Source organism: Mobula birostris, chromosome 6 (genome assembly GCF_030028105.1).
Source record: "Mobula birostris isolate sMobBir1 chromosome 6, sMobBir1.hap1, whole genome shotgun sequence".
NCBI classification, from domain to species: Eukaryota; Metazoa; Chordata; class Chondrichthyes; order Myliobatiformes; family Myliobatidae; genus Mobula; species Mobula birostris.
The window spans coordinates 166,006,227-166,022,831 of NC_092375.1; the positions used below are offsets into that span (position 1 = coordinate 166,006,227).

The 16,605-nt window shown below is 43.2% G+C and overlaps 1 protein-coding gene across 1 annotated transcript in view; it reads right to left on the minus strand.

The window, feature by feature from the left end:
* The window catches only part of agps (alkylglycerone phosphate synthase), a 164,112-nt gene extending 163,062 nt beyond the window's left edge, over positions 1–1,050 (minus strand). Inside the window, exon 1 of the mRNA XM_072261793.1 lies at positions 637–1,050. Coding sequence (XP_072117894.1) covers positions 637–815 — 179 coding nt within the window. The 5' untranslated portion in view covers positions 816–1,050. The remainder of the gene's footprint in view (positions 1–636) is intronic.
* Between the last annotated feature and the right edge of the window lie 15,555 nt (positions 1,051–16,605).

Consider the following 16,605-nt stretch of genomic DNA (forward strand, 5'->3'; position numbering starts at 1 on the left):
TCAGAAAAAAAAGCTCCTTGTTAAATCTTTGCAGTAATTAAATGTACGTTTCAGAAAAGTCGTGTGCCACTTTCCATTAGCGAGACTGGTTAATTGCAATAGTTAACTGCATTAAACCCGTATACAGAGCACTACTGTTTTAAAGAAAACAAAGTAGCCAAAGAGAATGTACCACTGGATGTCACGGCGTGATGTCGAAAAAAAAGTTACGTAGACTGGGGAAACATCGGACCACCAATCACCTCACCCTATCATTAAAATACAGCACTCACTGGAATAGAACTGTTACGGTCCAATGAATGCAATGCAAAAACTACTGACTTGTACACTTTAACAGATAAGTGTATTAAAAACTTCTATGCATTACAACAAATTAACCAAGAAATCACACAAGCACTCCGATCGGTCCAGGTATTCCTACTACCGATCTCAGATACTTGTAAAGCCTCTGCAGAGAGCAGCGGCAAAGCACATTGTATATTTATTATTTAGATGTGTCACTGAAACCCAGCCATCCATTCTGAGCCGGAGTGCAAACTCTGCATACACCCACTGATCGTCCCCTCACAACAGGGCCAGAATCATGCCGGTCCTCGGTCCCGCCGCACCCATTCAAACCGCCGCCTCGCCACCCACCTCCGTCTGGGGATGCTGCCCGCTGCCTTGGCAGGGCCGTCGACAGTCCCTGCCTCGACGGCTCCGCACTGGCTGACCACGGGCCCGGCCCCGGCCCCGGCCCCGGCCCCGTGCTCGGGCCTCCGCAGGTGCCCCGCCACCACCCGCAGCCGTTGACGAGCGCGCTGCTCTGACGCCATTCTTCCGTGTTGTGGCTGTGCAACGAGACGGGGTCAGAGGTGAACTGGAAGGAACCTGCGCTCCCAACAGCCTTCGCGGCCGCTCCGCACCCACAGGTGGGAGGGGAAGTAGCCGGGGTTGGCAGCCTCCCACTTTGGCAGCCAGAACTGCCCCCTGTCCCTATCACAGCCGTCAGTCACCGCTCCTGTCCCTTCCCCTCATCTCGGCCGCCAGTCACTACCCCTATTCTAACCCCTCGCCTCCGCCCTCAGTCACTACCACTACTCCTATCCCTGCAATCAATCTCTGCCCCCGCCTCCGCCTCCGCCTCCAGTCATTGCTCCTGTCCCTGCCTCTTGTTTCGGCCGTCAGTCATTACCCCTATCCCTATCGCTGCCCCCGCTGTCAGGCACTGCCTCAGCCGTCAGTCAGTGTTCCCGCCCCTGCCTCGGCAGTCAGTAGCTGTCTCCAGCCCCACCCCCCGTGAAGTGCTTCAAGAGGTCCACTTGGCCCTGAAATCTGCTTCAGAACAAAATCAGTGTATCTCTGGCCAGAAAAGCTACTTTCCTACAGTGTTTTCACATATCTTTGTCCATTCATATCCATAAATCTATTAATTTAAGTTTTGAAATTAAGCCTTCAGGATTTTCTGGAGTGAAAATCGCAGTTTTGGCATCATTTCAGTGGTATTGTCTCCTCAATTCAGTTCTAAGTAACTTGAGCCTTGTTCTGAGACTGACCTTCAAGCTTGACACTCGTTGGCCAGGAGAAATGTCTCTCAGCTTCTGTCAAGCTCTCAGCGAACTTTGTATGTGGCAAGGGTGCCACTTGTCAGTACTGTAGAGGCCTATTCTATACAATCTTATCATACGACAGAGCTTCAATCCTCAAAGTTTACCTTGTGAATCCTCAGGACTCCCCTCCTAGAGCAATACACCCTTCCTTGCTGTATGTAGGAGGTCCAGAAATGTATATAATACTCCAGATATGATCTCACCAAAGCCCTATTTAATTCTAAAACCATACGGCATTTATTTTATTTTTATTTGATTTGATATAGAGATACAGCACAGAACAGACCCTTCCGGCCCAATGGGCTGCACAGTCCATCAACCCTCCTACTTAACACTAGCCTAATCACAGAGCAATTTACCAATGCATCTTTGGAATGTGGGAGGAAACGAGAGCATCCAGAGGAAACCCACGCAGTCACGGGGAGAATGTATAAACTCCTTAGTGGCGGGAATTGAACCCGGATCACTAGCCCTGTAAAGGGATGCGCTAACTGCTACTGTACCTTGCCGCCCAGACACCATGTCTTCATTGACCCATCATCAATCATTAACTCTGTTCCTTTCCTCTCAAAAAGTTCAAATTAAATTTATTATCAAAGTACCTACAGTTGAAGTCAGAAGTTTACATACACCTTAGCCAAATACATTTAAACTCAGTTTTTCACAATTCCTGACATTTAATCCTAGAAAACATACCCTGTCTTAGGTCAGTTGGGATCACTATTTTAAGAATGTGAAATGTCAGAATAATAGTAGAGAGAATGATTTATTTCAGCTTTTATTTCTTCCATCACATTCCCAGTGGGTTAGAAGTTTACATACACTTTGTTAGTATTTGGTAGCATTGCCTTTAAATTGTTTAACCTGGGTCAAACATTTTGGGTAGCCTTCCACAAGCTTCTCACAATAAGTTGCTGGAAATTTGTTCCATTCCTCCAGACAGAACTGGTGTAACTGAGTCAGGTTTGTAGGCCTCCTTGATCGCACACACTTTTTCAGTTCTGCCCATTTTCTATCAGATTGAGGTCAGGGCTTTGTGATGGCCACTCCAATACCTTGACTTTGTTGTCCTTAAGCAATTCTGCCACACCTTTGGAGGTATGCTTGGGGTATTGTCCATTTGGAAGACCCATTTGCGACTGAGCTTTAACATCCTGGCTGATGTCTTGAGGTCGCTTCAATATATCCACATAATTTTCCTTCCTCATGATGCCATCTATTTTGTGAAGTGCGCCAGTCCCTCCTGCAGCAAAGCACCCCCATGCTTCACGGTTGGGATGGTGTTCTTCGGCTTGCAAGCCTCACCCTTTTTCCTCCAAACATAACGATGGTCATTATGGCCAAACAGTTCAATTTTTGTTTCATCAGACCAGAGGACGTTTCTCCAAAAAGTATGATCTTTGTCCCCATGTGCACTTGCAAACTGTAGTCTGGCTTTTTAATGGCGGTTTTGAAGCAGTGGCTTCTTCCTTGCTGAGCAGCCTTTCAGGTTATGTCGATATTGGAGTTGTTTTACTGTGGATATAGATACCTGTCTACCTGTTTCCTCCAGCATCTTCACAAGATCCTTTGCTGTTGTTCTGGGATTGATTTGCACTTTTCGCGCCAAAGTAAATGCATCTCCTTCCTGAGCGGTATGATGGCTGCGTGGTCCCATGGTGTTTATACTTGCATACTATTGTTTGTACAGATGAACGTGGTACCTTCAGGCCTTTGGAAATAGCTCCCAAGGATGAACCAGACTTGTGGAGGTCCTCAATTTTTTTTTCTGAGGTCTTGGCTGATTTCTTTTGATTTTATTTGTGATATAGTCAATTAAAAGTGAAATAATCGGTCTGTAAACAATTGTTGGAAAAATTACTTGTGTCATGCATAAAGTAGATGTCCTCAATGTTTTGCCAAAACTATGGTTTGCTAATATGAAATCTGTGGAGTGGGTAAACAATGAGTTTTAATGACTTCAACCCAGGTGTATGTAAACTTCTGACTTCAACTGTATATATCACCAGATACTACCTTGACATTCATTTTCTTACAGGCATTCACATTAGAACAAAGAAATATGATGACATCAGTTGAAAACTATGAACCAAATCTGGCAAATTAATGTGCAAAAGAAGACAAACTGTGCAAAAAAGAAATATTGAGAGCATGAGTTTTAGAGTCCATAGGTTGTGGAATCAGTTCAAAGTTGAGATGAGTGAAGTTATCCACAGTGGCTCAGAATTTTGATAATTGAAGGGTAATAACTGTTCCTGAACCTGGTGGTGTAGGACCTGAGGCTCCTGTACCTCCATCCTGATGGCAGCAGTGAGAAGAGGGCATGCCCACATGGCACATCCCCATTGAATATCAGCAACTCCCACCATTCTCCTACCACATAGCTAGGGACTCAGTATTTGTTTTCCAGTGAAAGTGAATAACCCCACATTTTTCAGTTGGTTCATCCATATCCCTTGAAGACCCTATTTGTCAGAGTCAGCAACCTGAAAAGGACCTAAATGTTAAACAACTTTCAGTACACACTAATATTTTACTTCTTATTTCATATCCTCATACCTTTTTCTCTTGTGTGGGATCTTATCGAAAGCCTTATGAACGTATGAATTTTCCTAAACCATTGTTCTTCTCTCACATCTACTCTCCTCAATCCACCTTCAAAGAACTCCAATAAAGTTCAAAGTAAATTTCCTATCAAAATACATATATGTTACCACAAACTTGAGATTCATTTTCTTGCAGGCATACTCAATAAATCCAATAACCATTAAAGATCAATGAAAGACTGCACCAACAGGGCAGATAACTGTTGTGCAAAAGACAACAAACTGTGCAAATACAAAAAGAAAGGAAAAATAGAAATAAAATTAATAATAATAAAGCAATAAATATTGAGAACATGAGATGAAGAGTCCTTAAAAGTAAGGTTGTGGGAACAGTTCAGTGGTGGGGCAAGTGAGGTTGAGTGAAGTTATTCCCTCTCCCACCTCCCCCCAGTTTGGAGCCTGATGATTGAGGGGTAATAACTGTTTCTGAACTTGGAGTTGTGAGTCCTGAGGCTCCTGTACCTTCTTCCTGATGGTAGCAGTGAGAAGAGACCATGGCCTGGGTGGTAGGGGTCCCACTGCATGATGTAGTTCTTCCTAAATGTGGGAGGGTTTTACCTGTGATGGACTGGGCTGTATAAATTAATCAAACAAGACTCCACTTTCATATCCATGTAGACCCTGCTCAATCGTTTTATTGTCTACTTCCAATACTTTCCCTCTTTTTAAAGTTAGATTGAAGTATTGGTAGTTCTCTGTGTCTCCCTGTAATTTCTTATGCTAAGGGATAGACATACAACCACTGATAAACATAATCCCTTTTTGACTATTAAATTACTGGTTGCTGTGGTCATTTACAGTATGATGTCCATATATGCAGTTGACAGCAGCCTAGCTGTGTGGTAGTCTAAACAGAGAGATGATTAAACAGTCTACTCATTCCAGAAATCACCATCAAGGGAAATTTACATAATTATCTGCTGGTAAACAATCCATTAGTGATGTGCAGTCGGGTAGAGTTTGTTGCAAGTAACGGCCCTAATTTACCCATGTGGCTACAGTAACTGGATTAATAGTCAAATAAATATAAGGTTGTAGATATTTTCTACTACTTGATATGGCAATTGCACTTCTGAGAATACAGATCCCCTGTCTATAAAACTTGTGATATGTGTAATCCCTTCTGCTACTTTGGCCCATCTGAGCACCTCTCCCTTCTGTGTAGCTCCCTTCATTGTAAGTGCTACACCGATCACGGATTATTGGCATCATGAAGGATATTCATAAAACAGGGCTAAACTGTGGCACAATAATTAGTACTGCTTGATCACCTGACCTTGACTATTGTCTGTCCGGAGGATACATGTTCCTGTGATCCTGTTGGTTTTCCCTGGGTGCTCTTCGCTGGTTGGAAGGTTATTATAAATTGCTCCTATTTATAAATGGCAGGAAAATTAGGGGCTGGAGGTTGAGATGATGGGATGCAGGAAGACAATGGGATTAGCATGGACAGAGCTTGAGGTTGCAAGTTGAAGGTCTGGATTCCATGCTGCCATGGCTACATGATAATAGAATTCTTTCTGTAATGTGCAAACAAACTTATCCAATTAATCTTTTGTTGTTATTTTGACAGTCTCTATTGTTGATAAAACATCCTATCCATAGAAACAGTTACCAGAAGAAATTGAACCATTTTGTGAGTTTTTATTCATATATTACAACAATATGCATAAGTAATTGGAACTGCAGCTTAAATTTGCCTCCTTTTCCCTGAAAAACCCTTGCTGCATGTTAAATTTGGAGCAAAATTTAAACAATTTGCAAAGACGACAGTGACAGTGAGTGGGGAGAGAAATAAATGTTAACGTTTCAGTTCATTGACCTTTCATCATAACAGAAATATTAATAAGTCTCTGGCTATGAGAAGTGGTGGGGTGGAGATACATTTCCACCAAACGAGCTGTAGAGTAATCCTCCTCTCCATTAGCCTGTGGGTCACTGTTGGGCAAGGAGTAGCTCCTCTCCCTCCCCTATTCAGGGTTAGGTGAAACCATGAGAACAGATGGTGGATCGTCCTATCAGCAGCTGGTGCATATCACAAGCCCTGATTATGCAACCACTGACGCTAGGCAGACAATCTCTAAAGAGTATTGAAAATGTCTGGGGTCGTCCATCTTGTAAGACACTGCCCAGAAAAAAGGCAATGGCAAACTATTGCTGTCAAAAAACTTGTCAAGAACAATCATGGCCATGAAAATACCATGATCGCCGATGTCATATGACATGGCACATAATGAATGAATGAATGATGAGAAGTGGATTTCACATCAGCACCAAAAACACATCCACCTAATCTGGATATGGGAGCATTTGGAGCCAGATTACATTTATGCTTGACAAATTTAAAACAATAACTACCATATTTAGCACTTAAGCTTGTGACATAGAACTTGCTCTGTCCCCAATGTCTTTGAGAGTACTCAAGAATTGAACACTTCTAGAGAACCACCACCTTTAATATATCAGCTGAGCTGACTTCTGACAGTTTCAGACCACCCTTTGGAGCAGTGACAATTAGCTATGCCATGACTAGTAGCACTTTGCATTATCCAGAGCAGTCAGTATACATAGTGTGAATAGACCAGCTAAAAATTATATTTGCTTTTAATAGTACGAAAAATGGTCAGTTATTCTTGACCTTGGAGCAATTAATGGAACCTCAGTCAGAGGTTCCAGGAAAAAATAACACATGTGGAGGTGGCAAGCGGGCATATGTGACCTTAAAATCAGGAACCTGCCAGTCAGCGGCCACAGTGGAGTAGCTGACTGTAAGCTCAGACCCATCTCCTGCACTCATTAATAGATAATGTCTGATCACCTACAAGAATTCTAAGCAATTATAAAGACAGGTTCATTTTGGCCCTTTTCCTTACCATGTTGATCAGTTAAGACAGGAATACAAGTTTGATCACATACTTTGAAATGGTTAATGCAGACATTTTGAAAAGGAGAAGTGGAACAGTTTAAAGGAAATTTTGGATGGGGCATAAAAAGAGGTTGACCTGCAGTGACTGCATTAGTGACAGAGCACTCCAGTTTTTTATAATAACGTCATTGTTAGAGTTATACAGGGTAGAATCAGACCCAACAGCCCAAATCATCCATGGCAACTGATATTCCCACCTAAATTGGTCCCATTTGCCTGCATTTGGTTCATATCCCTCTAAACCTTTTCTCTCCTCATATCTGTCTAAATGTATTTGGAACGTTGCAATTGTACCCGCCTCTACCATCTACTGGCTGCTCGTTCTATATAACTACTACATTCTGTGCGAAAAACACCCCTCAATTTAAACCTCTACTTTCTTATTTTGGACTCCCCTACGTGGAAAAAAGGCTGTTGACAATTTACCTTATCAAGGCCCTTCATGATTTTATAAATCTCTATAAGGTCAACTCTCAGCCTTCTTTGCTTCAGGGAAACCATTCCTAACCAATTCAGTCTCTCCTTCTAACTCAAGCACTCCAATCCTGCAAGCATCCTCATAAATCTTTTCTGTAATCAGGTTGTTCCTATCGTATCACTTACTTATTGCCTGTTATACTGTTGGCGTTTAGGGCAGCAGTGAAGGTCCTCCATTTCTGCTGGTGTTCAGGGCTTCCTTCATCATGTCAGCAGCTTCCTCTTGGTTTTCAGTACTGTCAGTCATGCAATTCCCGGATGGAGACTCAGGAATATCACAAGATCACAAGACCAAGGAGCAGAAGTAGGCCATTCGGCCCATCGAGTCTGCTCCACAGCTCCCCCATGAGCTAAACTATTCGCCCATCTAGTTCCAATTTCCGGCTTCTTCCACATATCCCTTGATACCCTGACTAATTAGATACCTGTCAATCTCCTCCTTAAACACCCTCAATGATCAGACTTCCACAATTGTATGTGGCAACGAATTCCACAAATCCACGACCCTCTGGCTAAAAAAATTTCTCCTTATCTCTGTTTTAACTGGGTACCCTCTAATTCTAAGACAATGGCCTCTTGTCCTGGACTCACCCACCAAGGGAGACAACCTTTCCACATCTACTCTGTCCAACCCTTTCAACATTCAAAATGTTTCTATGAGATCCCCTCTCATTCTTCTATAGTCTAATGAATACAATCCAAGAGCTGACAAACACTCCTCATACGTTAGCCCCTGCATTCCAGGAATCATCCTCGTAAATCTTCTCTGAACTCTCTCCAACATCAGTACATCCTTTCTAAGATAGGGGGCCCAAAACTGCACACAGTATTCCAAATGAGGTCTCACTAATGCCCCATAGAGCCTCATCAACACCTCCTTACTCTTATACACTATTCTTCTTGAAATGAATGCCAACATAGCATTCACTTTCCTTACCGCCGATCCAACTTAGTGGTTAGCCTTTAGGGTATCCTGCATGAGGACCCCCAAGTCCCTTTGCACTTGCGATTTTTGGATTTTCTCCCCATCTAAATAATAATCTGCCCAATTATTTCTTCTTCCGAAATGTACAACCGTACATTTGTCAACGTTGTATCTCATCTGCCATTTCTTTGCCCACTCTCCTAAACTGGCTAAGTCTCTCTGCAACCTTTCCGTTTCTTCAAGGTTTCCTGCTTCTCCACCTATCTTGGTGTCATCCGCAAGCTTAGCCACAAAACTATTTAATCCATAATCCAAGTCATCGATATACATCGTAAAAAGAAGCGGCCCCAACACCAACCCCTGCGGAACACCACTAGTAACCGGCAACTAATCAGAATAGGATCCCTTTATTCCCACCTTTTGCTTTCTGCCTATCAGCCAATGCTCCACCCATTTCAATATCTTTCCTATAATTCCATGGGCTTTCATCTTATTAAGCAGCCTCATATGCGGCACCCTATCGAAGGCCTTTTGAAAATCCAAATACACAACATCCACAGCCTCTCCCTTGTCAATCTTATTTGAGATTACCTCAAAAAATTCCAATAGGTTGGTGAGATAGGATCTTCCCTTCATGAAACCATGCTGGCTTGGGCCTATCTTGTCATGCATCTCGAGGTACTTCATAACCTCGTCCTTGAGGATCGACTCCAATATCTCAGTCACACAGTCACACTCAGATGAAGAATGGTTCTTCATTGCTGTTTCTGTAACAATTTTATTTTACCATTTACTGTTCTAGCACTGAGCTGAACCCCTGAACCTAGAGGAGTGGTGGACCACTCTTATTCTGTCCTCTACCCTTTGACCTGTTTGGCATGGATGACTAAGAGCCAAAACATAAAGCCCTGACTCTAGCCAACATAGCTCTCCAGGTCATTGAGGCACACAAGCCTCCAAACCCTACAACAAGGTTGTGGTCCTCTAGTATGGCAACCAGAAATGCACTCACCAACATCTAGTATAGCTGTAACATGGCACTTGAACTCTTGAACTCAATGTTCTGAGCAATGAAGGCAAGTGTTCCATTGCCTCCTTCACCAACCTGGCTAACCTGTATTGCCACTTTCATGGAACTATGTATTTATTCTCTAGGTTTCTCTATCCTTCTCTACACCCCAGGACCCTACCGTTCACTATGTGTATCTTGCCCTGTTTTAATTTCTCAAAATTCATCATTTTCCACTTGTTTGAGGGAAATTCCGTCTCTCTACTCTTTGGTCACTTTTCCATTAAATGAGGACCCTGTTGTAACTTTGAACAACCTTCTTCACTGTCCACTACTTCAACATTTTTGCCATTATCTACAAACTTACTAACCATACCATCTACATTCTCATCCCAAATCATTAATACTTATGATAAACAGCGGGGGACCCAGCAATGATCAATGGCATCACTAGTCACAGGACTCCAATCCAGAAAGCATAACTTAAACATGAATTGTACACATATTTGACAAGGAAGAATACAATTAGAACAAAAAACAAAGTCCAGTTGACTGCAGGATGATTAAACTGTTGTAATTAGAGTGTTGCACTAGATCCCAAGTGACTCAACCTTCCAGACCAGCCTACCTTATGGGTGGACTAATAATGGCTGCCATTGTTTTCAGAATCAGAATCAGGTTCATTGTCATTGTTTCTTATGTGATGTGAAACTTGTTGTTTTCTGGTAGCAGTAGAGTGTAAAGACTATAAATTTACTATAAATTACAAAACAATTAAACGGCGCATAAAAGGGAAAATGATATAGTGTTCATGGGCTTGTGGCTATTCAGAGCATAGAACATAGAAATTTACAGCACGTTACAGGCCCTTCGGCCCACAATGTTGTGCCAACCACGTAACCTACTCTAGAAAATGCCTAGAAGTTCCCTACCGCATAGCCCTCTGTTTTTCTAAGCTCCATGAACCTATCTAAGAGGCTCTTATAAGATCCTATTGTATCCGCTTCCACCACCGCCGCCGGCAGTGCGTTCCACACATCCACTACTCTGTGTGAAAAACTTACCCCTGACATCCTGCTGCTGCTGCATCAACTCAGGCCTAGGGGGCTGGCGTCAGGCACGATGACGGACTCTCCACTTCTCCCTCTCCCTCATCAGTGTGTTCAGTTCATCTACATTAGCCGCGCCGCTGTGTTCTAGGAGCGTGTTGACCATAGTCTTGGGAGGGCGCCCAGCGTTCATCCTCCTGTACTTGGGCTTCCATATGATGACTGGGCTGGCAGGTAGCTCGGGGCAGCGTAGACAGTGCCCTGCTAGTTGCAGTCTTCTCACCTCAGTTTTAGCAGTGAGCACCGGTGGGTCGTCATAGAGCTCGATGTTCGTCATGCGCTGTCGCCAACTCATATCAAGAGCCATCTGGCGCATTCGTGTATGGCAACCATCTAGAGACTTTTGCATAGTCTTGGTGAGTGTCCACGTCTCATATCTGTACATGAGAATGGACTCTATGACTGCTATGTCCTGACATCCCCTTGGTATCCATTTCCAAGTGCCTTAAAACTATGCCCACTCGTGTTAGCCATTTCAGCCCTGGGAAAAAGCCTCTGGCTATCCACACCATCAATGCCCCTCATAATCTTATACACCTCTATCAGGTCACCTCTCATCCTCTGCCGCTCCAAGGAGAAAAGGCCAAGTACATACATTCAACTCATTCTCATAAGATATGCCTTCCGATCCAGGCAACATCCTTGTAAATCTCCTCTGCATTCTCTCTATAGTATCCACATCCTTCCTGCAGTGAGGTGACCAGAACTGAACGCAGTATTCCAAGTGGGGTCTGACCAAGGTCATATAGCTGTAACATTACCTCACGGTTCTTCAACTCAATCCCATGGTTGATGAATGCCAACACACCATATGCCTTCTCAACAACACTGTCAACCTGCGCAGCAGCTTTGAGTGTCCTATCGACACAAACCCCAAGATCTCACAGACCCTCCACACTGCCTAGAGTCTTACTATTTATAACATATTCTGTCCTCAAATTGGACCTACCAAAATGAACCACTTCACACTTATCTGGGTTGAAGTCCATCTGCCATTTCTCAGCCCAGTTCTGTATCTTATCGACGTCCCGCTGTAATCTTTGACAACCCTCCAGACTATCCACAACACCTCCAACCTTTGTGTCATCAGCAAACTTACTATCCCACAATTCTACTTCTCCATCCAAGTCATTCATAAAAATCACAGAGGAGGGGTGTCAGAACAGATCCCTGTGGAACACCACTGGTCACCAACCTCCATGCAGAATTTGAACCATCTACAACCAACCTTTGCCTTCTGTGGGCAAGCCAATTCCGGATCCACAAAGCAAGGTCTCCTTGGATCCCATACCACCTTCCTTTCTTAACTCCCTAGTTAACCCTAACCCTAAGGAGCCTTGCATGAGCCTTATCAAGTGCCTTACTGAAATCCGTATACACTACATCCACTGCTCTAGCTTCATCAGTGTGTTTTGTTATATCCTCAAAAAATTCAATCAGGTTCATAAGGCACGATCTGCCCCTGACAAAGCCAGGCTGACTATCCCTAATCAGATTATGTCTCTCCAAATGCTCATAAATTCTGCCTCTCAAGGTCTTCTCCAACAACTTGCCCACCACTGCAGTCAGACTCACTGGTCTATAATTTCCTGGGTTATCTCTCCTTCCCTTCTTGAGCAAGGGAACAATATTTGCAACCCTCCAATCCTCCGGTATTTCTCCCGTCCCCATTGATGACACAGAGATCATCGCAAGAGGCTCAGGAATATGATAACAGTGGTGAAGAGGCTTTTCCTGAATTGTCAAGTGTGGGTCTTCGGACTTCTGTACCTCCAGCTTGATGGCAGTATCGAGAAAAGGCATGTCCCAGATGGTGAGGGTCTTTTGTGATGGATACTGCCTAGTTAAGGCTCCGCCTCTTGAAGACGTCGTCCATGGTTGGGAGGTTGTGCCTATGATAGAGTAGCCTGAGCCTACCGCCCTCTGCAGCCTCTTCTGATCCAGTGCATTGGAGCCTCCATACCAGGCTGTGATGCAACCAGTCAGAATGCTCTCCACCACACAAATATAGAAGATTTACAAGAGTTCTTGGTGACATATTAATCTCCTCAAGCTCTTAATGAAGTTGAGTTACTGCCATGCCTTCTATATGATTGTATTCATATGTTGAGTCCAGGATAGACCCCCTGAGATACTGACACTGACGATCTTGAAGCTGCTCACCCTTTCCACCAATCACAACTGGTGTGTGTTCTCCTGACTTCTGCTTCCTGAAGTTCACAATCAATTCCTTGGTCTTGCTGACACTGAGTGTGTGATTGTTGTTGCAACATCATTCATCCAGATGATGGATGTACCTCATTCTTGTTTGTCTCCTCATCACTATCTGACATTTTACCAACAACAGTGTGTCATGTTCAGATTTATAGATGGCATTTAAGCTGTGCTAGCCACACAGTCACAAGTGTAGAGACAGCAGAGCAATGAGGTAAGCAGGAATCCTTGAGGTGTACCTGTGTTGATTGTCAACGAGCCCTGCTGCCCGTTATGCTGCTGGCATTTAGGGCCGCAATGAAGGTCGTCCATCTCTGGCAGTGCTCAGGGCTTCCTTCATCATATCAGTAGATTCCTCTCAGTTTTCACTACTGTCAGTTATGCAAGTCCCAGGTGGAGACTCAGGAATACTGTCAGACTCAGATGTAGAAGGATTCTTCATTGCTGTTTCCATAACAGTTTTGTTAAACCAGTCAAGGTTGTTAGCCCTGAGCTGAACCCCCGAACCTGGACAACTGGTGGACATTCTTATTCTGGCCTCTACCTTTTGACCTGTTTGGCAAGGGTGACCCTACCAAGAGCCAAAGTATAAAGCCCTAACTCCAGCTAACATAGCTCTCTGGGTCATTGGGGCACACAAGCCTCCAAACCCAATGACAAGGTTGTGGTCCTCTTGGAGGATTGTCAATGAGGAGATCACCTGACTTGGTTTCCAAATGAGGAACTCAAGGATCAAAAACCATCACTACTAATATTTGTGTTTTAAAATTAAAAAAAATAATTGCAGTTAGGTTCTTCCAAAGAGAGATTTGAACTCATGTCTATGTACTATTAATCAAGAGCCGAATCCATGGGTTATTCATTAGTCTGACAGTTAAACTGCTGTGCCACCAATATATCCAATCTTCTGGTAAGTTATACTAACAGTTGAAAAGCATTTCTGAGATTGCCTTCAGAGTGAAAGAATAGTGCTTCTTTGCACTGCAATTGATCACATATTAAGTATGGAACGTGTGGTGGTCTGTGATCATCTGCAAAGAAATTGGATAGAAAGTTCCCTTGTAAAAATTAGATTTTAAACAAATTTCTTAATTAAAATCTTAGCTTATTTTAAATTCTTTTACATTTTTCAGCCTATGTGTTTGAACATGTGTTTGACTGTTAACAGTTATTTACGTAAGCTCCTGTTTAATACAGAATTGTGCCATTTGTCTTTTTGTTTATTAGCTGAGAACTACTGCCCATGATTGTTAACTGAGGTTGGATTAAAATAATGAGGCCTGGATGGAATCTATTTTTTGTGGTTAAAAAAAAGAGATAATTTGATACTACAGGGTCTTTATTAGAGAGCAGCACAGTAGAGTAGAAGGGCCGGCAGGGTAGCATAGTAGATAACCTAATGCTTTATACCACCAGCAATTCTCGTCACTGTCTATAAAGAGATTGTATGTTCCCCCCGTGATCACATTAATTTACGCTGGGTGCGCCTGTTCCCTCCCACATTCAAACGACATATGGATTAGTAAGGGTCAATAAGTTGTGGACATGCTTTGTTAGAGCCAGAAGCATAGCAACACTTGCAGCCTGCCCCCACCACATATTTATACTGGGCTGGTCACTGATGCAAAATGGTGCATTCCACTCCATGTTTCAATGTACTTGTGACAAACTAAGTTATTCTTTACCTTTTTTAATGAGAAACAAATGTATGACCATGCATTTATTGTAACTCAAAGATGGATTCATTAGTTATAACATTTAAAAATGATGAATTCCATAGAATAAGTTTATTTCTATGCTTTTTCAAGGGAGAACTATTTACACTCAAAATAGGCTTAGGGATTACTGAAAATTAGCACAGAATCAATGGGCTGAATGGCCAGCCACCTTTGCAATTATAAGGAAATGTGGATTCAACATCAGCCTCATTGCCTAACAGAAACCTTAACACTCACAGAAGTGATGTGGATCCAAATTGTCCTCAATCTAAGGGACCACCTAAAATTGAAAAGCAAAAATAACCCCTGTAGATTTTGGAAAACTAATATAAAAAGTTTTTTTAGTCTTGGTCTGTCCTGTGTTTTGTGATATCACACCGGAGGAAATAGTGTATCGTTTCTTAATGCATGCATTACTAAATGACAATAAAATAGGACTACGTGTCTTCATAATCTAATAAAAAGCAAAAATGGTGATAATACTCAGAATCAGAATTAGGTTTATTATCACGGGTATGTGATGTGGTTGGCTAACTTAGCAGCAGCAGTTCAATGCAATACATAATATAGTAGAGAAAAAAATAAAATTAAAATAATAATATTAATTAATCGATTACAGTATACGTATATTGAATACATATACGTACCTTAATATCCGGGGCACCTAGGTGCGACTCGAGTAGCAGCAGTACTCTCAATGGATTTGATTAAATACTCAGTGAGTCAGGCTGCAACTGTGAAAAGAACAACAGCATTAATGTTTTGAAGACCCATTGTTAACTCCATTTTTTCTCTCTACTTATACCAACTGCCTAAGAAGACTGGTTTCAACACATATTACTTTGCTGATTGAGGCATTTGGGAAAGTCTTGATAGACTTTATACATAATAATATATATGAATAAAGGAAGGAGCAGTGCAAAAAGCTTTTACATTTATAGTCATTATATTCAGCAATATGAACTTTTAAAGAAACAAAAATAACACCATAGCCAATCACGTGGGTCTCTTTCATTGTTTGAGGACCTTCCCTACAGAACAGCACTCCTCCATGTGCAGAGCAGAAGGACCCTAGACTGTAGTCCTCCCTGCCTCCCCCCCCCCCCCACAGTCTAGGTATTGGCTGCACTGAGCTTCAGTGTATCCCTCAGCCTGTACTTCTGCAGCTTGGACTGAGCCAGTCCGCAGATTGCCCTTTCACACAGCTCACTGTGCTGGAAGACCAACTAGTTTTGAGCGGACCAGTTGACATATTGGACTGAGACACTTCATCAGGACTGGAAAGGAAGGGGAAGTCAGAATAAGAATGTGGGGGGGGCGGGGGAGGAAGAAGTAGAAGGTGGCAGGTAATAGGTGTAATCAGGAGAAAAGGAGAAGTAAAGAGCTGGGAAGTTGATTGGTGTAAGAGATAATATATAGGCATCCCTTAGTCTCGTGAGACCATGGATTTGCGCTTTGGAAGGTTTCCAGGGTGCAGGCCTGGGCAAGGTTGTATGGAAGACCGGCAGTTGCCCATGCTGCAAAGTCTCCCGTCTCCACGCCACCAATGTTGTCCAAGGGAAGGGCACTAGGGCCGATACAGCTTGGCACCAGTGTGGTCGCAGAGCAATGTGTGGTTAAGTGCCTTGTTCAAGGACACAACACGCTGCCTCAGCTGAGGCTCGAACTAGCGACCTTCAGATCCCTAGACCAATGCCTTAACCACTTGGCCACACGCCAACACCTGGAAGAGATGAAAGGGCTGGAGAAAGGGGTAATCTGATAGGAGAGGACAGTAGACCAGAGGTCCCCAACCACCGGGCCGCAAAGCATGCGCTTCTGGGCCGCGAGGAAGTGATATGATTTGGCGATATGAGTCAGCTGCACCTTTCCTCATTCCCTGTCACGCACTGTTGAGCCATTACGCGCGCATCGTCCATGTCAGCGCGGGAAGGAGATCAACTCCTCGAGCTTGCAAATGACAGCGGGCTGAAAAGTCTGTTTGACATAACATCTCTGCCGGCATTCTCGATCAAAGTCAAGGCTCAATATC